General features: G+C 37.5%; 1 protein-coding gene across 2 annotated transcripts in view; it reads left to right on the top strand.

The window, feature by feature from the left end:
* The window catches only part of LOC128533538 (roundabout homolog 2-like), a 92,569-nt gene that overhangs the window by 28,557 nt on the left and 36,231 nt on the right, over window positions 1-27,781 (top strand). For both annotated transcript variants that reach the window (XM_053507823.1, XM_053507822.1), the window contains exons 3-9: window positions 3,226-3,383; window positions 3,771-3,891; window positions 4,342-4,480; window positions 5,361-5,488; window positions 11,888-12,012; window positions 23,033-23,204; window positions 25,870-26,075. In XM_053507823.1, coding sequence (XP_053363798.1) covers window positions 3,226-3,383; window positions 3,771-3,891; window positions 4,342-4,480; window positions 5,361-5,488; window positions 11,888-12,012; window positions 23,033-23,204; window positions 25,870-26,075 — 1,049 coding nt within the window. The remainder of the gene's footprint in view (window positions 1-3,225; window positions 3,384-3,770; window positions 3,892-4,341; window positions 4,481-5,360; window positions 5,489-11,887; window positions 12,013-23,032; window positions 23,205-25,869; window positions 26,076-27,781) is intronic.

Here is a 27,781-nt window from a genome sequence, read left to right as displayed (position 1 = left end):
CTATGTCACCTCTTTTCACACCTAGCTATCACAGTTCATGCTCCAGTTATGGCCAATTAGCAACTAGCAGGATTGTCCTCTACTATAACTGTATTGAAGGTTGTGGAGTTTGGGCCATCATATCCGATTGATTACAGGTCAACATCTAGATGACACACTATGGAGAATATTAAAGTGTATCCTCGCATCATTCCCACCCAGATTTGCTAAAAAAGGAAAATGTCACAAAAATGTGATTGAAAAATCTGCTTCATGTTGTCTTTTAACAAGTGGGAGAAGAGAAATCAGCATGTATACTTTCCACATCACACAAGAGCAAAACCCATTTTTCAATAGACTAGTTTCTCATCTAATGCTTTATTCCATCACTGAAATAAGAAAAAAAATTTTTTTTACTCTTGGCTAAAAGCCTGATGGCTAATAATATAACTAGTGGTTAATTAAGTAGCATCCAATATAAAATACATTTTAGCTAATGGCTGTCTGAGATGGATTATAAATATAAACCTTTTGTACCTGTCGACATGGTCCTGTCCACTTCTGGATGGCAAAAGGGACGTTATTTACCGGATGCCAGTGCCAAGACCCATATTCAAAATTTTCTTTTTAGTCCACTAAGTAATTGCTTCTAAATTATTTCAAAGTGCTAACACGAGCTACAATGCTAACTAGCTTCTAACACGAAGCTGAATTCCAAATCCCTCTCTAACCCCTGTACAGGGGCACCTCTTTGGCATTTGGAACAAGGGATTGCTTGTAATCTGAATGATTGCCTCTCCTGTGAAGATCAAACCAATCATGGATGTGATTTATTAATTTTTTAAACCAATAATAACACATTTTATTTATTTCTGTTGATGCCAGAAACAGCTAATTTTTATCTATTTTACTTTAAAAACACTCAAATATTTTTTAATGTAAGCCTAAATAAAAAAAAAAAATCATGCACTGCCGAGCTGTAACAAAATGAAAGTAAAAATCTGGCATTCTGCTAGTATACTTACTGCATTTTTGTATTTTTTGGTTCTTAAGTATACTGTTAGTATCACGTTCATTTGCTAAACATCCTTTTATTTTTTAAAAATTTCATCCAAATTATCATGTAATTGTAAAGTCAAAAGGTGATTTTCTTTTCGTATTTTTAAATATCTATTTGATATAAACTTCTTTGATCGAAGTGATTATAAACGTAAATTTTTAGAGAGATTAGTTTTGAGAAGTAATTGCACTTTTAGGTTTTTGTATGTCCCTTAAAAATATCTGACATTCCATTTAGAGCGCTAAGTAGAGATGATTTATGTGTTGGACTAGAACAAATATAGAATTGAAGAAGGGCTCAGGAGGAGACTAATGACAGGCAGTTGTATTTGTATGTTTATGCATATACTGATCAGCCAAAACATCAACACCACCACCAGGTAGTGTAGGGCTGGACGATATGGCAAAAATTTATATCACGATATATTTAATTTTGGTCGATACGATATAATTCTGATATCGATATAGACTATATTAAAAAGCCTCAGGAAAAAACTGCCAAGGACACACACATGGATGTCTGCAGACTGAATTTGCAAAGTCTATAATACCTCCAGGCTCCTCCTATTAAAATTATATATATATATATATATATATATATATATATATATATATATATATATATATATATATATAATAAAAACAAAAAAATAAGTTCACTTTTTATTTGTATTTAGCCTTTACAAACAAGAAATGTGAAATGAACTATCAAATAATTAAAACTCTCAGACTCGGCTTATTAGTAGAATTAGCAGAAGCGCGCACACACACACATACACACTCGCCTTTACAGCCCCCACCCACCCCCAACTCCTTTCAGGTAAAGGCGAGTGTGTGTCTGTGTGTGCGAAGCGCACGCACACACACACAGCCCCCACCCATCCCCAACTCCTTTCACAGATAGAAACACACTCTCTCTGCCTTACACATAAACTCCGCTCTGTCGCGAAACACGAGAGGAGAGGAAAATGAATCTTTACCCTCAGTAAGACATTAGAGGCTTTTGCGCTCTACAAACACGCTAACAAACACAAAATTAAATATGTTTCTCACACACACGTGGTCACGGTGTTATAAGAAACATAACATGCGTGCACGGATGTTGATTATACCAGTAAGAGACGAGCACTAAGACCCAACAGGGGAGACCATTACCTACAATTCCACAGCGCAAGAGAGAGAAAAACCGTTGGCTCATATATTCAAATGTGTATCGTAATATTGGAAATGTGTTTAAAAATCATATCACCGTTATTGAAAAAAATTCTATCGCGATATATATCGATATCGAATTATTGTCCAGCCCTACCACCAGGTGAACTGAAAAACATTAATCACCAACTAGACACAAGAAACCTGGTAACAGGATCATGGGCACCCAAGAAACACTCATGCCCACGGTGACCAGCCTGATTCGATTCCACAGAAAAGCCAATGTAGCACAAATCCCAATCTGATCAACCACCCATGGGATGCTCTGGACAAAAAAGTCTGAAGTCAGGAATGCCTCACACCACAACCCACAGCACCCAAAGGATCCGCCGCCAATGGGGGTACAGCACAACCCTAGAGTTCATTCAGAGCCAGGGCCACCCCAGCGGTTTAAATAGCTATATACAGAGCACAGTAGTCTGCATTTGTGTGAAACATCTCAGCTCCTGAGGGTTTCTATTCTTTGATGTGCGCTTCCTCAGGCTTCAGCCACAGGGCACAAGACATGCTTTTAATCTGTCAGTCAACCACACAGAATTCATAGTTTTCATGGCTTTCTATGTCTGTCTTATCTGTAATGCTGTTAGATGCTTTTAACAGTACAGGTGGTACATCGGTCAGCAGTTATTTCATAATTTTTTATAAATGTCTCACTTTTATTCCTTTTGTGGAACTGAATCATGTCATGTTGCAGAAGAAACAGTGTCGTGTCTCTTGCTTTCTGTTTGCTCAGAGTGTGTGTAGAGTTATGAAAACAGCACATTACTGCTATGCTCTGTGGGCAGAGGGAACAAGCAGCTCAAGGCTGCAGAGAGCCAAAAACGAGTTAAGAACAAAGTTAAGAACAGGGTTAACATTGCTGAGTTAAGCACAAGGAATGCTTTTTCTAATCAGTGTGTTTTAAGGTATAGATCTACAGTATCTTTATTATTAGAAATCATTTTGTGTGTCCGTCTGTCTCTCTCCCTCTAATAGCACTGAGAGATGATTTCCGCCAGGCCCCGAGTGATGTGGTGGTTGCTGCCGGTGAGCCTGCCGTGTTGGAGTGTGTCCCACCACGCGGTCATCCAGAGCCCAGCATCTCCTGGAAGAGGAACAACGTCCGAGTGAGCGACAAAGACAGCAGGATCACTGTGAGTCTCCAGCAATCTATTGATTAGAGCCTGAAGGAATTAGAGGCTGCAGGCAGAGAGTACTGATTGCCAAGTGGTTATTAGAGCTTGACCCCTGATCTGACATGACATCATCGGCTGGCTGTCAGTGCAGACAGGATTAGCTCAAAGGATGTGCATCAGCATCTTTAGCGACCACTTGTGCCTTCTTAGAGTCGAGATTGCTTTAGACAGGTGTTATTGTCATTTCTGATGTAGATGTGCATCCAAATGAGGTAGCAAATTGCTTTGAGAAGAAAGAGGTCTGATTGATGTTCCTGAGCTCTTTGTTGATTTGTCGAAGTTTGTACTGAAAATGAAACTGTCAGCAAGCAAAAAAAGGCTGAAAGTTGCCTTGTGCTGTCACAGATGCGCGGTGGCAAGTTGATGATCTCACACACCCGGAAGAGTGATGCAGGCATGTACGTGTGCGTGGGCTCCAACATGGTGGGCGAGAGGGACAGTGATCCGGCTGAGCTGGTGGTTTTCGGTGAGACCTGCTTTCCTCATAAGTCTATGTCATGTGCATGTAAAGGTCAGCATGTTATCAAATATACAAACAATCCTGTGCAAATGTCTTGTGTCATAATTTAAAAAATGTGTCAGGTACAGTGACTGGTCTGAAAATGAGAGGCAAAAAAAAAGTCTTTCAGGAAGCCTTGAGAACTATTCCTCAAGATAACAAGAAAGTCTGGCTCTTTGTAAGCAAACAAGAAAGAAATGAGGGGTGGCTCAAGGCTTTTGCACAGTACTGGCAAACGTGTGTGTGTGTGTGTGTGTGTGTGTGTGTGTGTGTGTGTGTGTGTGTGTGTGTGTGTGTGTGTGTGTGTGTGTGTGTGTGTGTGTGTGTGTGTGTGTGTGTGTGTGTGTGTGTGTGTGTGTGTGTGTGTGTGTGTGTGTGTGTGTGTGTGTGTGTGTGTGTGTGTGTGCGCACATGCAGAGAGACCAGTGTTCATCCGTAGGCCGGTGAATCAAATAGTCCTGGCAGAGGAAACAGTGGACTTTCTCTGTGAGGTCCATGGAGATCCAGCTCCCACTATCCGCTGGAGGAGGGAAGGAGGAGAGCTACCCCGAGCCAGGTCAGAAACCAAACATAAGTACCATATAACACCCAGGAAACAAATTATTGTCTTGGAAAGAATTGAAATCGTTACTACTTACTTGTTTGATTTCTATTGGGCCTTTAAGATGATGGATTTTTTATTATACTACTATATATTTCGAAGCATCTTCTGGTCACAAATTATTATCTTATGGCCATAAGAGATCCATTCCTTGACCTCATATTGTGTAACTTAATCCGTAACTTAACACTGTGAACATTTATTTAATACATGACTTCCAGTTGATTCATTTTAGGAAAAGAAACAAAATGGTTATTTGCTTAATGATGGTACAGTAAGACATGTTAAAGGTATATCCATGTTGCAACATCAAATGGTCATTATGAAGGTGATTGGCATGAGTTGGGCATTTTGTGAACACGATAACAGATCTCGACTGACTTTGTGTGTCCTGGTGTAGACAGGATTGTTATGCATGTACGTAATTTCAAATTGAAGATTTGTTGTCACGGGGAACCAATTTTTAATAAGCAAAGCACTTGAAATGTCAGTCACTGCCAAATGAAGTGGCTTGTCACTTGAATTATTTTTAATACGGTTTTTATTATTTAAACTCCTTTAGTAGTGTAATTATTTTGTCCTAAAATTATATTTAAAATATTTCTTATTTATTTGAATAATTTGTAATCCTGTTAAAAAAACATAATTTATAGTAAACACAGTTATAAATGTGCCATAAGGCTGTGAATAGAAAGAAAGACAGCTCAAATCTTGCAGTTGCAGTATAGCCCAGTGGTTTTAGATGTAAGGACTGATGAGTAAGTGTTGGCGTGCGCGTTTGTAATTCCTCACACCACAAAGCTGTGATTTCGTTCTTTTCTCTTGGTGGATGTAGATTCGAGATCCGCAGTGACAACACTCTCCGTCTGGCAAAGGTGCGAGAGGAGGACGAGGGGACGTACACATGTGTGACGGAAAACAGCGTGGGGAGAACGGAGGCTTCAGCGACGCTGCAGGTCCACGGTACATAAAGACGCATCTTCTGAGACACATGCACACATCCAGTTCATGATGATGCACATGTGGGCACTCTGGAGCACTCATAAAATATAAAGCAGATGTCTCTGTTAATGGATTCATGTGTATGCTCATCCTTGATTTCCATTAAGCTGATCTGATTACAGCTCTTTGGGCCTGTCAGATGCAATCAGTGTTATCTGGGGGAATTCAGATGGAAGGAGTGTGTTTATAAGCTTCTTGTTCTCCGTCACAGACACTACAGGCCACTTGTGGTAAAGCATATAGATTACTACATCTGACAGCCATTAGGAAAGTAGTGTGAGAGTATTAATAGAATTTGCGCGTGTGTATAGTCTTTTATAAAGGGTTGTACTAAAAGTAACGCAAAAGTGGGCCCAACTTTTGTATTACTGACGTTCAAATTGCACATTTTGGTAGAGTTACGCTTTCTCTATACAAAGTCATTACTTAACACAGTCATCTTTTAGTTTTGTGTGTAACTTTTATTATGTTTTGTAGTAAAAACATAATTAAAATCATCTAAACGGAGGCAAAATATTGTCTGTTAGACAAATACAACCTCAAACGAACAAAATATAAAGTTTTTTTTTTAATTGTGCCAATATTTCTTTAACAAAAATAAAGCCACGCAAAAAAAAGTTTGCAATGCTAATTATTCCCCATAAATTAATAGCTTGTAGATCCACCTTTTCCAGCAATAATGTGAAGTAACCATTTCCTGTTAAATTTTCAGTGACATCATTTTGGAGGAATTTTGGTCAATTCCTCTTCATGACATTTCTTCAATTCATTAAGGGTTTTGGGCATTTGCTTATGCACAGCTAAAGGTCTTGTCACTGCAATTCAATTGGGTTGAGGTCTGGACTTTGACTAGGCCATTCCAAATCCTTGATTTCTTTTAGTTTTCAGCCATTATGATGTAGATTTACTGGTGTGCCTCAATCATCTTCCTGTTCCATTATCAATTTCGACCAAGAATTAGCTGTCAGAGAGTTGGCCTCACATTTGCTTCTAGAGACCATCAGCTGCGACAAAGAGGTGTTCAAGAGTTGAGTTTAACGATGGTGCAAATGCATTACTTGTGTTGGAGACCATGTTGAGTTAGTCTCTTTGTATAGAGTAGTGGTTCTCAACTGGAGGACCACCTTCCCTGCACATTTTGGTGTTTTCTTAGCTCCCCAGCACACCTGGTTTAACTAATCATCTATTTAAAAACATTTTCTGAACTGAAGTGGGTGTGGTAGAGTGGGGAAAACACAAAAATGTGCAGGGTAGATGGTCCTAAGGGACCAGAGCTGAGAAACACTGATGAAGACCAAGAGTTACTTTATTGACTTGTGCAATATGAATGTTTCCATGAATTAAAACAAAAGTTAGTTCTGTTTTTGCCTTACTTTCAGTACAGCACTCATATCAATGAACAAAACAATTTATCACCACAAGGTTAGAAAAAATCTGATGTCAGTTATGTCAATTGAAAGTCCTTATAGCTGGCAAAACAAAACTTTGGAGACAAATAAATGTATTTAACACTTAGGCGAAGGTCAGGTATAGATTTATGGCTATTTAAAACACAAGTCAATTCTAACATTCACAACAAGCATTTATGTGAAAGAGAGGGGGAGAGAGAGAGCAAGAAAGGCTGAAAGGCATTTTGAAGGTTTTGAAATGGTTTGGAGACTTAATGAGATAAAATCGCCCCTTTGTTCCTACTGTATTTCATCGCACTAGAGATGTTTCAATTAACATCCATCAGCACTCAGACAGAGAGTAAAATACAGATGCCTTTTAGAAGAGTAAAGATATTTTTTTTTCCCCTCATAATGGACGCTTCATCTCGGTTATCATCTTTAAAGTGTCCTCTGCCCAGTAAGCCCTAGAATGACTTAATGTCCACCAGATTATGGCTTGGCCACCCACACATCTGTTGTTTGTCCATTCATCAAGTGAGAGTTCCTGTTTAAAGCCAGACAAAAACCCTCCCATGACTTACCAGTGACTCAGTCATGTGACCACTAAAGAACCCCACTGTCTCCATCATCCAAAATTTATCGGACATAGTACACTGAATGGGAAATGAGGCATGGAGGTGATATTAAGTTCAAACTCTAAATATTTCATCCTTTAGAGGAAGATTTCCTCTCTATGGCTCATTATCTCAGTCTCTAAATCTGATGTACACTTTCTGGTTCAGTATCAACATGGCTGCGCTAATTGGTCCCCTGTTCTCTCTCTCTCTCTCTCTCTCTCTCTCTCTCCCTCTCACCCCCTCCTATCTGCCCCCCCCCCTCCCCCAATCTCCAGAGGGTTATAGTAATCGGCCCGTTATTTTATTCTCTTCTTGTCTTCAGATTGCTGTGGTAATCGTTCACTTGTCACACTAGACGATTGTTCTCGTAGAATTCAGTTTTTCTGGTTGCCTTCGCAGTGCAAGTGCTTATTTGCGTGGGAGTATGATAGTTCACTTTAGATTCTCTCTCCATTTCTTTTTCTCACACCCTCCGCAACATGCCCGCTATGTTTATATGCCTGCTGTGAAATTTCTTGAGCAGTAGGATAGAAGATTGGTTATCAAAACAAAGGCCCACACACTACAGTACTCAGCTCTATGGCTTATAAATCCATAGGATGGCTGTGAGCTGCATTCTTCATGGCTTGCTTGTTGGTGAGACTACAGATCATCTCTGACAACTTGTAAAAAGCTTAATTTCTTTTATTTATATTTGTTACACCAAACACATGAAAAATCAGCTAATACAAGCCTGTTTATAATTTTTTTTTTTTTTTTTTTTTGGCTGCTGGCAGCTCTTGCATCTCTCATACAGCTGTCTTGCCAAAACAAGTTCCAGCACTGTGTGTAAGCAGAGAAGAAATTAGATGGAAGTGCAGAGGAGAAGAGCTCCTGAGCTATAATTTGATAGAAATGTAAATCATAGCCTGGCATAATGGTAATAATAATCATTTTAATGTAATATAGTTTCATGTAGCTGTATAGAGGGATGTTGCTTATCAAACTTGTAAAATGTTTTCCTTTATTTGAGGACACTGATGTAATACAAGTTCGATCATTAAAGAAAATAATACATTTGCGACTTTAATAGCGCCTCCTGACAAATTAAGGTCAGGCCACTCTGCTCAGCTAAATTGAATTAGGCCCTTAGTGAGAGAAAAATACATAGTGGAATCAAAATGTATTTCAACTCCTTTAGCTTTTGCGCAGTTTACTGTGTAATAGAGTAAATGTAAAAAATGTATTCCATTTACTTGTTTTCGGTGACACACAGTTACAGTAACTTAGAAGGACATTTTTTTTTTTGTATTTGTTTGTTTATTATAAGAAATTTCTCAATTGCATAAGTGTATAGAGTATTGGCTAAAGCAAATTTGATTTCAGGTGCATTGTGGTTTTTATGTTGAATATTTTGCGATATCTCTACAACGTGACAGGAGTCCAGTCTTGTTGCAAATTCAGGGGCCTAATTTAGAATGGTAGACACCTGTTTGTAAGGGTCGACAATTCCCAAAGTATATATCACCAAAAACCAAGCCATGATGTCTTAGCAGTTCGCCACAAATCTTCACGATTAAATGGTGCCATGACATGTTTTGGGCTGGAGTATAAAACCATTTCTAAAGCTTGCAATATTCCCAGTAGTTTTCATAATTGTGAAAGGATGAAGTTGGAGCCACTAATACTCTTTGTGAGCCAAGAAAGGCCTTGGTCAGAAAGGTGACCAAGAACCCAGTAACTACCCTAACAAAGATTCAGTAGACTTTAACAAAGAAGGGAGAACCTGCCGGAAGGACAACCATACTCCATCAATCAGACTTTTATGGAAGAGTGGCTAGACAGAAGGTACTCCTGAGTAAAAGGCATATGGCGGGCACTTAAAAGACTCTGAGAGCATGAGGAAAACATTCTCTGGTCTGATGAGACAAAACTGAAGTCTTTGGGCAGAACTCCAAGTGCTATGTCTGGCAAAAACTGTACTGCTCATTAGCTGGTAATACTATCCCTATTATTGGGAGAATAGGAGACATGGCCCAAATCCAGTTACAGCTTGTAGACACTTGCCGAAGAAGACTTGATGCTGTATTTGCTGTAAAAGACGCTTCTACATGTTACTAATTATATTGTCTGAGTAGGTTCTTAATTAAGGCATTAAGTTTATTCAAGATATGTAGAGTACTTGATATGTACTTGATAAGTCTATGTCTTTAATTTATTATATAACCAGTGGTGGACAGAATGCACAAATCCTTTACTTGAGTAAAAGTTGACAAAGGTTTTAATTACAAAAGTACATACCTTGAAATTTATGAAAATTGAAAGTATCAATGGTGCTAAGCTTGTCTTAGCACATTGTAGCCTTAAAGATCTCGCTCTCTGAACTGTGTAAGGGGTTTTTTATATTGCTGGCTATAATCAGCTCCATGTCTGATTTCTGCTACATGATTTTACAGAGGGAAGGCAAATCCCACAATTACCTAGTGTTTAGCAGGTGTAGCTTGAAAGGCTAAACACCACCTTGGTTATGTAACTCAACAGTGTACATAACTGTAGTGAAGTAAAAAGTACAGAAATTTGTTGCAGGATGATGTGAAGTAAAAGTAAAAAGTATCCACTAATAAAACTTACTACACATACTACACTAATACACGTAAGTACAAATACGTGAATGAAGTAGAACTGAAAAAGATATGGGTGTACTTTCAAAAACCACTTTGTTATAAAAACATGTTTTCTTTAACTTTGTGTTGAGCTCCACATATTAACACATCAATTAAAAAGTACTATTTCCGCATTGTTAACGCCCATGAGACCCACTTCCTAAATCAAATCTGTAAACGCTACTAGCTTCAGATACAACATTGCCACGTTCATTTATAAACAGAAACTCTGCAACTGACCTGCATCCTTGATTAGTTAATTTCCATAATCTTCTATGACTAGAGGATAAAGATGTTTAAAACATGGAAACTCATTGAGTTCAGGGATCAGGAGTAAATACGCCCATTAGCAAAAAGCATCAGAGCACATTAAAAAGACAGTAGATATTCCCTTCAGTGGGAACCCCTGGACACATCCTCATTTTAACAATTATACTGTTCGTTCACAAACCACAGTCTTTAGAGTTTATATAGAATGGTATGAAAATCCAAATTTAGCAAGCAGAAGTTTTACAGGCTAACATTTCTTGCTAGTTGAGGTCAGAGGGGAATAGATGAGGCTGGTTGGAGCTTGTAACAGGAAGAACTCACTCTTTAATACCGTGGTGAGCATCTCAAGATGCAAACAAATGCCAAACTTTTGAGGTGGCTGGGCAACAACTACTTAACTTGTTAACTAGAAACAGGAATCTAAAGCGACACTGGGCACTCATCGTATACTGGACAGTGGAAGCCCAGGCAAGTGATTGGTCTAGTGATTAGCTGATTGTATAAATACATGAATAAGCAGGTTGACAATTGGAAAGGGTTCTATTCAAGTAGCTCATGGGTGTGTAAAGGGTAAAGTGGCTCATGGGTAAAATTTGTACTACATGCACTATATTTTTCACTTGCATAATTTAATGGTAATGGTTTAGGGTGAAAAGTGGTCAAAAACAGCACTTCTGAGTTTGATTGAAAAAAGAAAAAAAAACAATTTGATGGAAAAAATGTCTGAATACAATAAAGTTATTGTTGAACTAAAATTGAATGATAAAATTCCCCTGTTTTTTTAGCTGTTATGCGTTGGTCAGCATAGAAGCATTCAAACTGCAGATCAAGAGAGAGAATGTCTGTTAAAAAAAAAAATAGACAAATGCTTTATAATCACTGTTCATGCCACATATAATTATTGGGTACAATGCCCAAGGGCCTGTCCACTATTGGTTTGATACATCATTTGAAAACATGGCATCCCTCTTAATATGCATAATACAGCAAAAACCGAAGCAAAGAGCCATCTGCAGCCACAGAATTTCAAAAGGTACCAGAAAGTCAAACAGTGATGTTTTCATTGTGCAGAATAACAGAACACAGTTCAGAGTGTAAAAACTCCCTTTATTTTTCTGTATAATCCCCTGCTACACATTATCCCAGCATTCACTAGTGCTTGGATACCATCAAGTTTTCAGTCCCAGTTTTCATATGTGAACACCCGCCCTTGTGTAGCTAAAAATTTATTAATTCATAATTCATACATTATTCTAAAAATGTAAGCCATTAATGTTAAATGAGGAGGCATGGTGTGTAGCCAGTGTTCCAGGTCTTCCTTGCCCCCTTCTCTTTTGATCCAGTGTGCGTAAAAATGGGGTTAATTTTATGAAGATGCACTTTGTAAAGGAGGCTGTGATTTTCCTATTGTCAGTCCTCTCCTTCTTTCTTCTTTTACAGTTCCCCCACAGATTGTCCTTCACCCTCAGGACCAGGTGTCAGCCAAAGGACAGACCGTCACTTTCCGATGTGGCACAAAAGGCAACCCTCCTCCAGCACTTTTCTGGCAGAAAGAAGGGAATCAGGTACAGGTGCAGCTACTAAACCAGTTTAACAATGACAATGTTTTGCTTTCAAGCTCGACTCCATGCTAGCTCTCAATAAAAACACTGTGCTATTTGCTCATGAGTTATTATGTGTGGGTTACAGACGCCTAATCATTCTGAGCTCTTGGTGTTAATTTCTTTCATTTTTGCGTCTCTCCGTGTTCATCCATGACTCATTAAGTTCTTCCAACAAGCCAGAGTCTCTCGATAAGCAGTCCCGCTGCCCTCCCCCTCACCGATGCTGATTAGGTGCGTTGCGCTGATTACGCTGAAGTGGTAAATCAAAACCGTGGCTCATTTCAGCTCAGCAGATAAAGAGGCAGATCTGTGTCAATATGGGAGTGCATCTTGAAAAGGACAGTTTTGTGTAGAAAATTTAAAGGAGGCTGAGAGGTGGTTGTGCCAGTGTTCTTCCTTCAGGCCTACACAAGCTCGCTCTGCACATTCTCTTGCCTGATGGGTGGTTTGGAACTGGCTACTTATCTATAAGTAGACAACAGGCCCGGTGAATGAGAAGAAAGCCTCCTGGGGGGTGTAGTGCAGCATTGGTTCTGGTGTTGTTCATGCAGGCATCCAGTAAAATCAGATTTAGTCATTTTATGGTTAGCTGGTGTCTGTGTTTGTGTGTGTGGCAATATTATACACATTTTACAAAAGGCTAAAACGCACACTGCCGGCTCAAAAGGTGCTTACAACAACACAGGATAAATCATGTAGGAATCAGGAATCTATGGAATTTCACTCATTTTCAGTTATTTCAAGAAAAAACTTTTTGCTTAGCAACAAAGTACAGAATATTTATGACCACTTCATAGAAAACCATTGCAGACACGTGTATCTGTTATACTGTTCTAAAACCTGTGAGTCACTATTTTTGAGAATTCAATTACCTCTTATTCAACACCCACAACTCTGCATATAAATGAGCCAGATTTTTGGCCGCAGTTAATATTGATGGAGTGGCATGGTGGTGCAGCAGGTAGCCTTAGCTGCAGGGTTCAATTGGGAGTGCATGTTACTCCTTCCCATATCTGTACAGTATATCTGCTGTGTTCTTTCCCCATATAAATGGGAGTGGTGCTCTGCAGTGGACTGGCTTCCATTCAGGATATATTCCCACCTTGTGTTCCATGAATACGCTATGGATCCACCATGACCCTCAACTGCTAAATGAACAAATTTTTTTATACATCATTCATTAATACCGAAGGCCCGGAGGACATAAACAAGGAGCCTTAAACAAGGGCAGATATATTTCTATCATTTATTTATAGTATATATTTGTTTTAATGAAACATATAGACTTTTTCCAGCATTACGCGGGACTCAAGCCAAGGAAAGGTTAAAAACCTATTGCTGCGATAGCATCATTAGGTGCCTTGCTTTCACAGAGTGCTGTCTCTGCACTTCTGTATACTAGCCAGAGGTTTTACAAATATGGAAACAGGCCCAAGAGGCCTTTGGCTTAATGTATTAATCTTTAAAAAGGAAACAGTAGTTAGACATACACTTTTAAAACTGGAACATTTTAGATGTTAAAAGAATGGTTTACATTTTTTTTTACCTCATATTTACACAATCAAAGCCAAGATGTGTTCATTGTCCTTGGTTTGCCTGTTATTTTTGTACTGGAGCTTTGAGAATTAAGGCGAACAGTTTAGCGTCATGCAAACTGCAATCAGCAAACATTAGCCCAAATGGATTTGGCAAACTAGTGCAATTTTACACATGTGTAAAAGCTGTCATTCAATAGCAGCACAATGTAATGTAATGGTGGCCCTGCTGTACAGGAGGTAGTATTGTTTGATCGTGACTATCTCTATAGAGGTACTATCTCTATGGAGTTTATATATACTGTAGTCAAATTTCACAATGTATAAATATAAAGAAGCAATTAATTACAACCTTCCTGACCTCACTCATTAAGAGAGCAGTTAGCAGCCAGGACTTATCAATAAAATGCACAGGATTAGCTAATCATCAAGTCTTACCACCTTTATAAAAACAGAAGCTTTAGCAATTTGGTGTTCAGGAATGTTTCTATAGCATTAGACATGACCTTAGAGAAGTTGTTTCTGATCATGAATTTGCAGAGGGTTATATGGCTATCGTCAGACAATTTGAAATTCACCATTCTACAGTGAGAATGCTTTTTTATAAATGGATTTCAAGACTTTCCAGAACTGGACGTCCAAGCAAATGTAGTCCAAGGTCAGACTGCTAAATGCTTAGAGATATAGGAAAAACAGCATCATGTGACTTACATGCCATGTGACGCGCACACACAACTACAAGGTGACTCGGTTTGTTTTAAACTTAACATAAGTAAACTGCCAGTAATGCCAGTAAATGTATTTAAGTGAAGTACTGTAAAGATAATATTAAATGCATTAAATTCATCATAGGCGGATGATTTACTGTATTTCTTTAGTGAGCTGTTTGAGAAACTTGCTTTCAAGAAATTAAATAAAGCTACTTTAAGTACACCTGATTGTAAAAGCATACTACTTTTTTAATCAAGGAAAATAAAGCCCATCTTTATCACAGTGTCAATGAAACATGAAGGATGGGCACATCTAAAATTGGCCCAGCTGTAATTACCACTCATCTCACTTAAAACACTGCAGGAGGGCAATGAAGAAACAACACACTTTGCTTTGCAAGTACAGCAAAACAATTCAGCATCACTCGCACACAAAGCCGCGAACAGTATTAAAATTTTCGTGAGAAATGTGAGCCACCATCATAATAAATGTGCCTGTATTCACCCGTCAGCAGATCCTCTGCTTCCAGACAGGAAGGCAAAGGAAGGAACGGGTGAGGGTAATCAAAGTTATGTCTAACACCATTATCCAATAGTCTTCTCCATCTACACAAATGACTATTTCTCAAAAGACACTCATCCGGAACAGCAACAAGACTGCAGAGGTAGAATCATTTACCCTTCATTGCAGTTACAACAACCTGAAGCTCAACATTCTTAACAGCAGTATCCTCAAAGTCCTTTAGATTTCTGGGAACAATCATCTGCCAGGACCTGAAGTGGAACACAAATTGTCGGTTGTATATAAACAATCAAGGATGTATTTTCTTTATCACTTAAGCAAGTACAGCCTTAGTCAAGAACTTGTAATCCAGTTCTTTGGCTGGTATTGAGTCCATCCTTTGCAGTCAGTAACTGGTTTGGCTCAGCCACCAAGCAAGACAAACAACACCAGATAGTCCAGACCACAGAGAACATTATCAGCCCACTCTTTAGTAAATGAGCAGCTAAAATTATCCCAGCCTCCTTACATCTTCTGGGGGGTGAAAGCAATTCTGTGTGTAACCAGCCAGGCACAAGAACAACATACAGGACAACATTATTGTGATCATCAGTGCATGTTTTTTTTTTTGCAGCTTTAAAAAAAAAAAAAAAAGTGCTTTTTGACCATGTTAAGATCGCCAAAAAGCCCCAGGTGCTGGGGGAAAAATCATCACACCATGATTTCACTTAATGTAATGTATAACCTTATGCACTTTGCTTCTTACTATGATGTATCCATCACTCTGGTATATGATCAAGCTGGATTTAAGTTTTTTTTTTTTTTTTCCCCTCAGTCTCACTAACAAATGGCTTTCTTATAGCCACAGCTGTTTAATTTCGGGTCTGTGTGTTCTTATAATATTGTGCATGTAAAAATGCCCTTACGTTCACTTTAAAAAATTGCTGTGAATGCTGTCATTCTTTTACCATGCATCTTAACTAAGAGGGGGCAGGGGTGGCTCGGTGGTTAAAATATTGGACTGCAGACAAGGAGGTCTCAGACTTGAGCCCTGATAGAGCCAGGTGCCACTGTTGGACCCTTGAGCAAGGTCCTTCACCCCCAAGTGCTCAGATTGAGTGTTTACCTGGCAACACGACCCTGTAAATAACTGCCACAGAAACAGTAGATGTATATCTGTTTGCCCGATGTCCCGGGCAGCTTGTAGACAGGACCGATCATCCATCTTTACTGAGAATTCCATTTAGGGTTTTTTTTTTTTTTTGGCACAGTCATTACAGATTTAAAAAATTTGCTGGACCGGTTTTAAACCAATTCCAGTAATTTAAAACCTCCTTAATTGTTTCGGTACTTGATGCATGCAAATGATTAGATTAGACCCTTGTGGCTTTTTTTTTTTTTGGCCAGGCAGGGTAGGATTTATCTACTTGCCAGCACAATAATATTTTTACAGTACTTGTGTGACAGGGAAGATGGAGTCAAATTTCTTCTATGTTAGGGGATATGTATTAAATCAAAAATGTGGGGGGATTTATGTAATTTATATCTCTCAAATTTCAAAACATACTGCTGTAGCTTCTTGTGAGAGGTGGAGTCTAATGGGTGTTTAATTCTGTAGACAAATTTAAAGTTTTCTCCCAAGCTGCTCTGGGGTCAGTCGAGAACCAGTCATGACTGATGGTACTGTAGCCTTAGACTTAGAGGTCAACCGATATGGGTTTTTCTATGGCTGATGCTGATCTTTTAAAATCGGGACAGATGGTGGTGATGCATGATGCTGTTTTTATTTTATTTTTTTTTTGAGTCATTGCTTGTGAGTGAGCGTGGATCTCGCAGATAGCTCCCTTCATTGATCACCCAGTGCAGCTCTCTTAATTTCAGATGTTTACTAAAGAAAGCTACAATAAAACTACACTTAAAACATTCTTAAAATTCCCCCCTTTATAGTAAATATTGTCATGAATAATAATATAAATAATATAGTGACAATTAAGAAATATAATCTAACAAACACATTTAACATTAACTAGCACCTAATATTAGCTAGCATTTAGCATATTTTATAGCTAGTGATTTGCATTATGCTTAACAAATCTGTTAAAATAACAAATCTCATAGACATGCTAAGACAGTTAGCATTATACAGTTTTATATTTGCTACAAGACATGAACAAACTAAAAATTATGGAAGTATAATAGTGCCAAAATTCCTCAAAGCAAAATAGCAGGTTGAATTACATGAACTGAAAAAAACGTGTTGCAATAAATGTTTTCATTTTTCTGCATTGCAATTTGATCTGAATTGAAAAAAATCCTTAGAGCATTTACAATGTTTAAAATTTTTGCCACTGCAATTTATTGTGGTTGTATATTTCAAGTAAAAATGTAATCCAAGCATTTAAAATTCAATGCAAAAAGATTCAAGTTACTAAATTGCAGTTCAAAAATATTTTTAAGTGTTAAAAATACAATCTTCATTATTTTTCAATCTTACAAATTCAGGTCGATAAAATTCAGGTTGCAAAAATTCAGGTCACAAAATTCAAGTCGCTAAAATGCAGGTCTTTACATCCGGGATATCACAGGAAGAGCAGTGGAGAGCCGATTGCTGCTGTCCGGGCCGCAGTGTACTTTAAAGTGTGCTTCCTGCTCCCTGTGCAGTCTACTTCTCAGAAACTACTTACCGATCGGAACGCAGCCCTCTCAACTAACAGGCCGGGTTGCCAGTTGCACAATAAAGTGTGTATGTGTTAAAATTACTCCTCTGCCGTAAACGCTATATTCAAAGCAAAGCCAGCGCTGTTTCATTCACACGCGCGAGCGATGGGTTTCCCGCCCCTGAGCTCGGTAATGTTACAGTCACATTTAGTAACCAGATGTGATTAATTTCCTCAGCAGCAGCAACAACATACATGCTGTTTAGACTTTGTTAAATTTCTATTGCTTATAAATAAAGGTAAACACAAAAACTTTGTAATTAAGAAAAACGTAAAGTGTGCATAGTACGGTTTAATGTCAGTCTGATTAAAATATAATATAAATAAATTATATAAATTATTTTATGCAATGCAATTACAACATTTCAGTTTCAGTTTAATATTTAGTATGAAGTCATAAGTCTTCATGTAGTTATTTAAACAGTTAGCAGTATATATGTATATGTGACTGTTTCATATGTGTGTATGAGTGAAGTTTGATTTAAGCTTTATACGGCGACTCATAAATACCTGTCGCACTGTGACATTGTCACATATAACATTGTACATCAATGGCTGCACTGCAATTAACCCCATTTTTTTTTTATTGTAATTTATATTTATTATCTTTATATACTTTTTATATATAGTTTTTGTCCATCATTGCACCAGTAACTCTGGTCAGTTCCCACATTACCCTGTGTGTACTGACTGTATACTGACTGTATCTATCTATCTATCTATCTATCTATCTATCTATCTATCTATCGTATATATCTGTCTTTATTCTTTGTCTTGAATTGTCCCTATCAGTTTACTTGCACAGAGTCAGACTTCTGCAGTTACTCTGGTGTCACTTGCTAAACCCATGCTGTTTGACTGCTTTCTAAATTTGTTTCTGCTGCTGTACTGAATTTTTCCACAGACTGTAACATTACCGAGCTCAGGAGCGGGAAACCCATCGCTCTCGCGTGTGAATGAAACAGCGCTGGCTTTGCTTTAAATATAGCGTTTACGGCAGAGGAGTAATTTTAACACATACACACTTTATTGTGAAACTGGCAACCCGGCCTGTTAGTTAAAAGAGGCTACGTTCCGATCGGTAAGTAGTTTCTGAGAAGTAGACTACACAGGGAGCAGGAAGCACACTTTAAAGTACACTGCGGCACGGACAGCAGCAATCGGCTCTCCACCGCTCTTCCTGTGATATCCCGGATGTGAAGACCTGCATTTTAGCGACTTGAATTTTGTGACCTGAATTTTTGCAACCTGAATTTTATTACCTGAATTGTTGCAACCTGAATTTTATCGACCTGAATTTGTAAGATTGAAAAATAATGAAGATTGTATTTTTAACACTTGAAAATATTTTTGAACTGCAATTTAGTAACTTGAATCTTTGTGCATTGAATTTTAAATGCTTGGATTACATTTTTACTTGAAATATACAACCACAATAAATTGCAGTGGCAAAAATTTTAAACATTGTAAATGCTCTAAGGATTTTTTTCAATTCAGATCAAATTGCAATGCAGAAAAATGAAAACATATTTATTGCAACACGTTTTTTTCAGTTCATGTAATTCAACCTGCTATTTTGCTTTGAGGAATTTTGGCACTATTATACTTCCATAAAAAATACTTAAAATAAGTACTGAGATACGTTTTACAAATATCACGTTTGCGTAGAGATGTATGTTCTTTAGGGACTAAGAAAAGATAAAAGAGAAAAACAGCAGCTGAACTTTTGCTGTTTATGGTTCCCTAGCAACTCGCAGATGCAGCCGACTGTTAATCAGATATATTCTTAGGCATCAGCCCATGCCGATTATTAAAATATTACAAAAATAGGCCCAATTGATTTACTGACCAATCAATTAGTTGACCTCTACTTAGAATGCAATTTTTTTTCACATAATTGACTCCAGTCCCACGCCACATTATTAGGATATCTATTGGATGACTGGAAAAACAAGAGAGATGATATTAAATCGTTCAAAAAACTATGGAAAGCAAGCAAGAAGGAAAAAATAGGTCTGATGCAAAAGCAGGGCCACCAGTTTCTATTTTCATTTAACCACACTGAAAATATTCAGATATGAATTCTTTTTGAACCAAGTTCAAAAATGCAGTAAAAAATCTTGAATAATCCATTTAGATAAGATAAACTGCTAAAAGCAGAACAGCATCTTTTTAGTTATAAGCACCTTTGCCTGAGGTTTAATATGGAATTTTATTCAATCTTTCAGCAGCCATTCAGCATTTATTCACAGATCAACTATTTTCCAGTAGTGTTAGGTGATTTACATATCTTCAAATATTTTTCAAGTATCCACAGCAGACGCATTGTTAGTAGGAAACAGACTTGAAAAATGTATTTTATCAGGAACCCTGGGCCTAATGATTAGATTCTATTAAATGGGATTATGAGACAGTTATATAAAGTGAATTAAATCCTATTGCTTCAAAGCCTGTTTTCTGATTGGGTCACCATAGGTACAGTCTCAGGCACACTAGAGGTCTGCGCAGGACTGTTTTTTTTAGTCCCGCTCCCGCAAGGTTTTGTTCTGCACCCACCCGCTCCCGCTATATATCACTCTTTGTTCATCCGCTGCCCTCTTAAAATTATTTTCCAGAATCTCACATTTAAACCGAAAGAGAGGGTTAACAAAAAAACTGTAGGTTGTACAACAATATATTTTATTTTTATTCTTCTGGTCAAGAACGGTTAAAACGGAAAATGTGTTGCAGGGGGGAAAATGTGTTGCAGGGGGGAAAATGTAGAAGCAATGTACAAAATTGTGGCATATTTATTATTTTTATTCAAAATATAAATGTGACCTTTTTTTGTCAACACGGTAGCTTAGGAAAGGTGTAGCTGAAAACAAAAATTGCATCTGCCAGATATGCTGTTCAGAAACGTCGTTTTTAACGGTATATTATTAGACCACCCGCTCCCATCCAAATTACACCAGTTTCCGACCGCTACTGCGTTTTGTTTGTAAATTTATTCCCGCGCCGCAAAAAATCTTGTCTGGTCCCGCAGGGAATGCAGACCTCTAAGGCACACCGCTATTGGTTAGTAACCGGTATTTGAGTGCATTGGTTGTTTTTAACACATACTGTATGTCTTTGAAAGGAGACTTGTGAAGAAAGCCTGTGTAGAGTACGACTTGAAGGAGAAACTGTTTAAATAATGGAACAAATCAAATCAAACAAAATTAATAAATTTGGTATACCCATTGTTTGCTTTTAAAGCTGCATCTTTTTTTTTTTTTTCAGGTACACTGTTGCGTAGTTTTATTCCTGGAAACCCTGACCGTTCTACTGAAGCCTTTGGCTGTCGCACTTGCTTCTGTTTCTGCAACTAAAACCAGACAGCCTCCATTATGTTGTTAAAAAGGGCTACATTACTTATAATACTATACAAACAGTGAACATTTGTGTAACAAGTAATTTGCACTTTTTTCCTGACAACCAAAAAAAAAGTAATTCTATAATTTTACATAAATAAAAAGAACAAAAACAATATTCTTTCTCAATCGAAAAAATAGCGGTAAGTTAGTAAATTCCTTTAGGGTAACATATTTGCGCGTTGCAAAACTTAAACAGTAACATTTTCTCAAGGTAATAGATGGTGTCACTGCTCAGTTTGTCAGCTATATTACTAACAGAACTTCATCCTGCAACTCGGAAATGACTTGTCCCAGAATCAAATAATGTCACTTTGTTTTGGGGCATACATTTTGATAACACTTGTGCAGAGGTTCTCAATGCTTGTCTAAATATTCTATCCTCCTTGCAGCGTCAACATCCCAACAAGCCTTGTATGTGTCCTTTTTATCAATTTAAAAAAGAATAGCCATCAATATATGTTGATGGGGGAGAAAGTAAAAGTGTATCCAAATAAATAATGTGTGCTGTGACATATTTTATGCACACTGATAACTGCAATGATGTAAAATTAATGACTGATTTTCTACACTACAGGGCAACATACTGTAGTTAACCGGTAACATACAGTAGGCTGACCACTTGTCATTTTCGTGAACATATGATAACATCATCTTTAAACAAACAAACAAATAAATAAATAATCTGCAAAATATAAATTCATATTAATATAATTTTAATAGTAATAAAACTGCATATTTAAATAAGATGAACAAAAAATATGTACTAAACCCAAGGGAAATTGCCGTTCTGCAGCAGCATTGAATAACACACTAACAGACAGTAGACAGCAGTGACGCTCAAACGTACAAAGTACTTAGGAGGGAAAAGTATAAAATAAATAAACCAAATATACTGAAGTACAGTACTATATTTATATACGGTACAAATGCAAAAAATATGCATAATTGTATACAGAGATAGTAAGTCTTTAAAAGGCATTTGGTGCAAATATTGTGCATACTATGCATACTTCACTTTACACATACGGTAGACTTTTAAAATAAACTTTAAAAAATTGCAGTTGTTAACTCTCCTTCTTTGTTTTAAACCTAAAAAATCCCGCAATTGCAAATGTAAAAATTGTAAATTTGCCAACATTATGACAAATTTTAAGCTAAGTGAAGTGCAGGATGCACGTAATGTTTGTGTGATGATATAACATGCCTTCCCTTAACAAATGATAAAAACTGTTCCCTAAACAGATTTTATTTAAAAATGTTGTTCTATTAATGTTTGTCTATTTCCTCATTCCCCAAAGTAAAAGACACAGTAGGGAACCAGTGAAAAGAAAACAAGTGTCGTTTATTATTATTTTTTTTTTTTAAGAAATATGGCCTCATTGTGGTTACTGACAAATCGTGCTAATCTTGACTGTTATATTGAAATAAATGTCAAGAGCAGAAGTTGAATAAATGAGTTATCATGGCTATCTGATCACTCGAGTCGAAAATAGCAGCAGTGGGATTTTTGCAGTTTTATGGCTTTTTCAAAAATGACATAAATGACTAAATGACTTCATGTCCAGAGACATATTCAGACAGTTTAATCAAGGGCCCATCTAAATTTCTATAAATGTAGCATGTAGTGATGGTTCCTCCCACCTCCACATGCTAGTAAAATCACTCTAAATTGCCCCTAGGTGTGTGTACATGTGTGTCTGTGTGCATGTGCATGGTAAAACACTAGGAATAGAAATGAGATAAAAATAGATTATACGAATAATGTATTCTACACAGAAATATTGTGTGTGTGTGTGTGTGTGTGTGTGCATGTTTTGGCAGTGACCAACTGTTTCACAAGGATAAGAATATCTGCCAGTTCGACCTTGAAGGGAAATTCCCCAAAAGAGACGTCTTTTTTTTCTTTCTTTCTTTTAGGTTTTATTAGAAAAGCTTAAAAAAAAAAACATTTACTGAAAATAAAGGTTAGATGTACGTATACAGTAGGCATTGTATTAATTAGCTGCATCAATAATTATGTCGATACAAGGCCCTTACAACAATATTGAGACAAATGTATGTGCGTGTGTGTGTGTGTGTGTGTGTGTGTGTGTGTGTGTGTGTGCGCGCGTGTGTTTCACAGATGCTGCTATTCCCAGGGCAGCCTCCCTCACAAGTTGGACGCTACTCTGTGTCCATGAGCGGCGAGCTAATCATCACTGCTGTCCAAAGTGAAGATTCTGGGTACTACATATGCCAAGCCATCAGCGTGGCAGGCAGTACTGTCTCCAAAGCATTCTTAAAGGTCGTTACTGGTAAGCAGAGATATCGGCACTTCTTAGAAAATGGTATTGAAACTAGAACTGTTATTTCATCACAGTTCTTATTGTCACGTGTACAGCTGTTTTTTTTAGTCATTACCATTTCATACAAAAAGTAACAAACATGATAAATAATACAGTTTAATGTGTTCAATGACAAAATGTTAATAAATACTGCATGAATATAGTTATGATGTTTGGATTAAACAGATAATGTGGTCATGATGGATACCAGCACAGATTTGAATGAGAGGTGCAGTTAAACATTCCTGGTCAGAAAGGATTATAGGACATCTAGTTAAGACTAACGTACAGTATGAGCATTGGGAGTAGGACACCACAGACATAAACAAAAAAAGTCAAACAAGCAGATGTGAGCTACAGCTCAAATAATGTTGAGCCATATGTACTTACTGAGACTATAGGCTTGTCATGGGTTAAATTACAATATTTCAGTAAAATAAAACAACTTTTTTTTTTTTTTTTAGAAAATATCACAGACGGATATAAACAACAATAATAACGGTACAAGAGGAATTATAAGAACTCTTCTGCACATATATAGTCGAGGTCATTTATAAATCGAATGACAAAGTTTCACAAACTTTTTTTACTGCCTGGCTGAAAAAAAAAACAAATCTACAGTCTAGTAAAAGTCCAAATAAGCACTGCATCTAGCTTAGATTGAGGCACATACAGTACTGTATTTCCTACTGTATGACATGTCTTACTTAAATGTATGCTACTACATTTACACCAGTCAGCCATTACATTAACACCACATAACATTAGAACATTAAGGGTGGTTACCGATTATATAACAGTGAACTGGTGATAAGGTCATGGGCACCCTAGGGTCACCCATGCCAATTTGGACCATAAGCCAGCCTGTATGGTCCGATCTAGAAAAGCCAGTGTAGCACAAATTACATGAAAAGTCAATACCGAGCACAATAAAAATGCAATAGAGCATTTAGTGCCCCACACCCCATCACACACAGTTGCCTGGCAGGCAAAGAGCCCAAGGCCAGCCTCCAAACTTCAAAGATCACAACCTGACCGATCTCCCATGAGATGTGCTAGACTAATAAGTTTGATCCATTGAAGTCCCACCCTGCAATCCACATCACCCAAAGGATCTGCTAATAATGTCCTGGTGCCATATAGCACACCTCCAGAGGTCTTGTGGAGTCATACCCCGAGAGGCAAGAACCACCCCGGTGGCACAAGGCGAACCTACACAATATTGGGCATGATGTTTTTCGTTGTAATGCTATGGCTAATTAGTGTCTAAATGTCTGTCCATTAAAGTTGGAGAGATCTAATATTGATGAGAGGCGACAAACCACTTTGTAATGTCTTTTACACTTTCAGTGGAGTTAAGGTCAGGACTCAGTGGAGGCAAATTCATGTGTGAAAATGATTCCTTATGTTACCAGAACAATTCTTTTACAATTTGAGCTTTAAGAAACTTAACAACATTGTTGTCTAGCCTCTGTTATCAGAGAAGAACAATCCATTGATGTGAATACCTGGTCTTTTACTGCATTCAGGTAGATTGTACCTGATAAATGGTTGTACCACATAATGTTGCCGAGCCTAGACCTGACCAGCTAAATAAACTCAAGATCAGCCTTTTTCCAGATTAGTCTCACTAACAATTGGTTTTCTTATTACAACACAGCTGTGGAAATGCTCCTACTTTCACTATTAAACACAGCTGTGATTTCTACCGTCTGATTTTTTTATAATGCAGCTTTCACCCAGTGTTTAAATGATCCCCAATCACGGGCATTCAGGATTTTTGTTACTTTTTTTTCTGGTTAAGTTGATTGTACAGTATAGTACTATCCTTTCATAGTTCAAGTAACTTCTGCAATTTTCTTTGCCTCAACCAAAAGTTTGACTCTTCCGAATCACAATAACATTCCTTTCAGGACCGCAGGATATGCTTTCCTACATGATTGATTAAGATACAGTAGGAGAAGCTACTTACTGCGTTAGTTAGGGTTAAAAAATGTTGCCTGCTGAAACACATAATCACTGCAGTAATTATACAATAAAGGCTCTAAGGAATTTGCTTATTTAAGTTGTTTTGGCCAGGCAGTCTCATTCCCACTGTTCACTAGGTTCTGTTTTTGTGTTTCATATTTAAAGCACTACACAGATACGTGTAATACCAATAAAGTATGTACAACTGTCTGTACAAATTTCATACTGAAGGTGTATTCGAGGATGGACATTAAATTACATGCCAATTTAATGCAGTCAAAGTCCCATGTTAGTTACCTGCTTATACACACATGCTGGTTGGCCAAAAGTACGTGGACACCTGATTCATATCTACCTGTATATGTGGGGAGAAAGCATGCAATTGCTTAGAACATCTTTGTATAGTGTGTCATTGCAAATTTCCTGGCAACACCCCTGTGGACAAAGTGAGGTCAATGAAGACATGGTTTCCTCATGCTCTTGTGGAAGAACACCTTTGGCGAGAATAGGAATGCTGACTGCGGGTTCTGCATCAGTGTCCAACCTTACTAATGCTCTTTTGGCTGAATGCTTTGGTTCTTTTAAAATAAAATGTACATCAATGAGACAGACAGATGACAGTCGTCTAAAAATAAATAAATAAAACATTGCTAAATTTATTCTGCAGGAACATCAGACTTTATTTCCCCCATCATCCACCAAGGCCCAGGTAACCAGACATTGGCACGGGGCTCCAGTGCCAAGCTCCATTGCCATGTAATGGGAAACCCACCTCCCAGCATCAGGTGGGAGAAGGACGGACAGAGACTCTCAGCAGACGGAATCCACATCAGTCTGATTGAAAATGGAACTTTACACATCAGCAGCTTGCAGGTATTTGATTGACAGTTCAAAGCAACACATACATTGTGGGCTGGATATTGAAAGCACCTCAGGCAGATATGCCTCTAGCTAGACTTTTCAAATCAAGTGAAAGGTTCACAAAAACATGCAGCTAACGAGCGCTGCTTAAAGCACTGAATCTCAGATGCAGAACATAGTGTATGACTTGCCAGCTTCATTACTCTTCATTTAAGGCAGTAAAGGAGAAATCAGTTTCAATAAACTTAATGCCATATCAAGCAGTATTGGTTGTTAAAAGATATTTACTGGATCCGCCTCTCATGAAAGAAAATCTTACCACTAAGCATTATCTCAAGTCGCAATAAAAGTTTCTAGCTTAGAGTTTGTTTTTAAAAACTATTCACAAAACTTTAAAAAGGAGCTGAAAAAGGAATGAAAGGAATTCTAAAGCTAATATAAATGGCTGTTTGAGGGTTGATCCCCAAGGATGTGTTTCATGAATTTATATCGATTGACTGATACTGTAGTATAGATGAAATTGCAATTCACATTGCATAAAAAAGGAACGTAAGCAGCAGGATTGTATACTGTATCTATATATTATTTCTCATACTGTCTTGCTTTAAGAATGAGAGGTGTTTTTTCTGAATGACACCACAATTATCAAAACATCTTTTCATCTGAGATATTTATATTAATTATCATAAAAAAATTTTTTTAATCATCAACCATTTTAAATCATAAAAAAAAGTATTTGTCATCATACTGTAGGAACACCTAATTGTGTAATTGTGATATTTTAAGACCACGAGCACAGATGAAAAGATCAACCTTATTTATATTTATAGGGAATGGCTAGGTGAGATGGTGTGATATCCACTGACCCACTTTGTCTCAACATCATTCCATTTAAGTTTCATGTCATTTTTTTATCATCATACTTGGATATCAATAATAAGTTAATAGTTATTTACAGTTTAAGTTTGTTTTCTTGACCTCTGTTATTCCAGAGTCACCCAATGTTGCAAAACAACTAGCGAGGTAGATGGCTAGAAAAGTCTGCCCATTTTTGTTGCTGAACTCCTACACTAGTGCACCAGGTCAAGATAAAAAGACTAAAATAACACAAAACACTCTGAAAGTAAATGTGGCTTGCTTATAGGGGACTCCCACTACCATTTCAAAATAAAAAAACAAAATCTTCACATGCACATTTCAAAATCCACATTAACAGTGACATTTGCCAAAAAAAAAAAAGTCAGCCCTGGTCTCGATTAGAAAGGTATCCGAACTCTCAAAGCATCACACCCCCTGCCACTAATGGGGCTTAGGAGGCAAAGAGTGTAAGGTTGTTGGTCTGACCTCAAAATTCCCCAGATCTCAGATCTCAATCTGACCAAGGATCCATGGAATGCTTCAGAAAAAACTAGTCAGATCCATGGTGACCCTACCCCACACCATACAACACCAAAATATATGGTGCCACTGACCCAGTACAAGACACCTCAGCATACCACCAGGAGTCCTGTGGAGTTATTCCACAAAGGAAATATTGGGCATAATATTTTGGGTTGTAATGTTATGACTGATCTGTGTAAAAAGGTATTAAAGAGAACATAATGCTAATAGTGAGTAATGAATATAGAGAGTACATCTTTCGTACTCATTCATCTTCTGTGTGGTTTATAATAATATAATTAGGTTATATTCTGCATTCCGTGGTTCCAAATAAAACA

Source organism: Clarias gariepinus, chromosome 11, assembly GCF_024256425.1.
Source record: "Clarias gariepinus isolate MV-2021 ecotype Netherlands chromosome 11, CGAR_prim_01v2, whole genome shotgun sequence".
Lineage (NCBI taxonomy): Eukaryota > Metazoa > Chordata > Actinopteri > Siluriformes > Clariidae > Clarias > Clarias gariepinus.
Note: the sequence above shows the minus strand (reverse complement) of the source record. Positions and strands in the feature narration are given on the sequence as shown.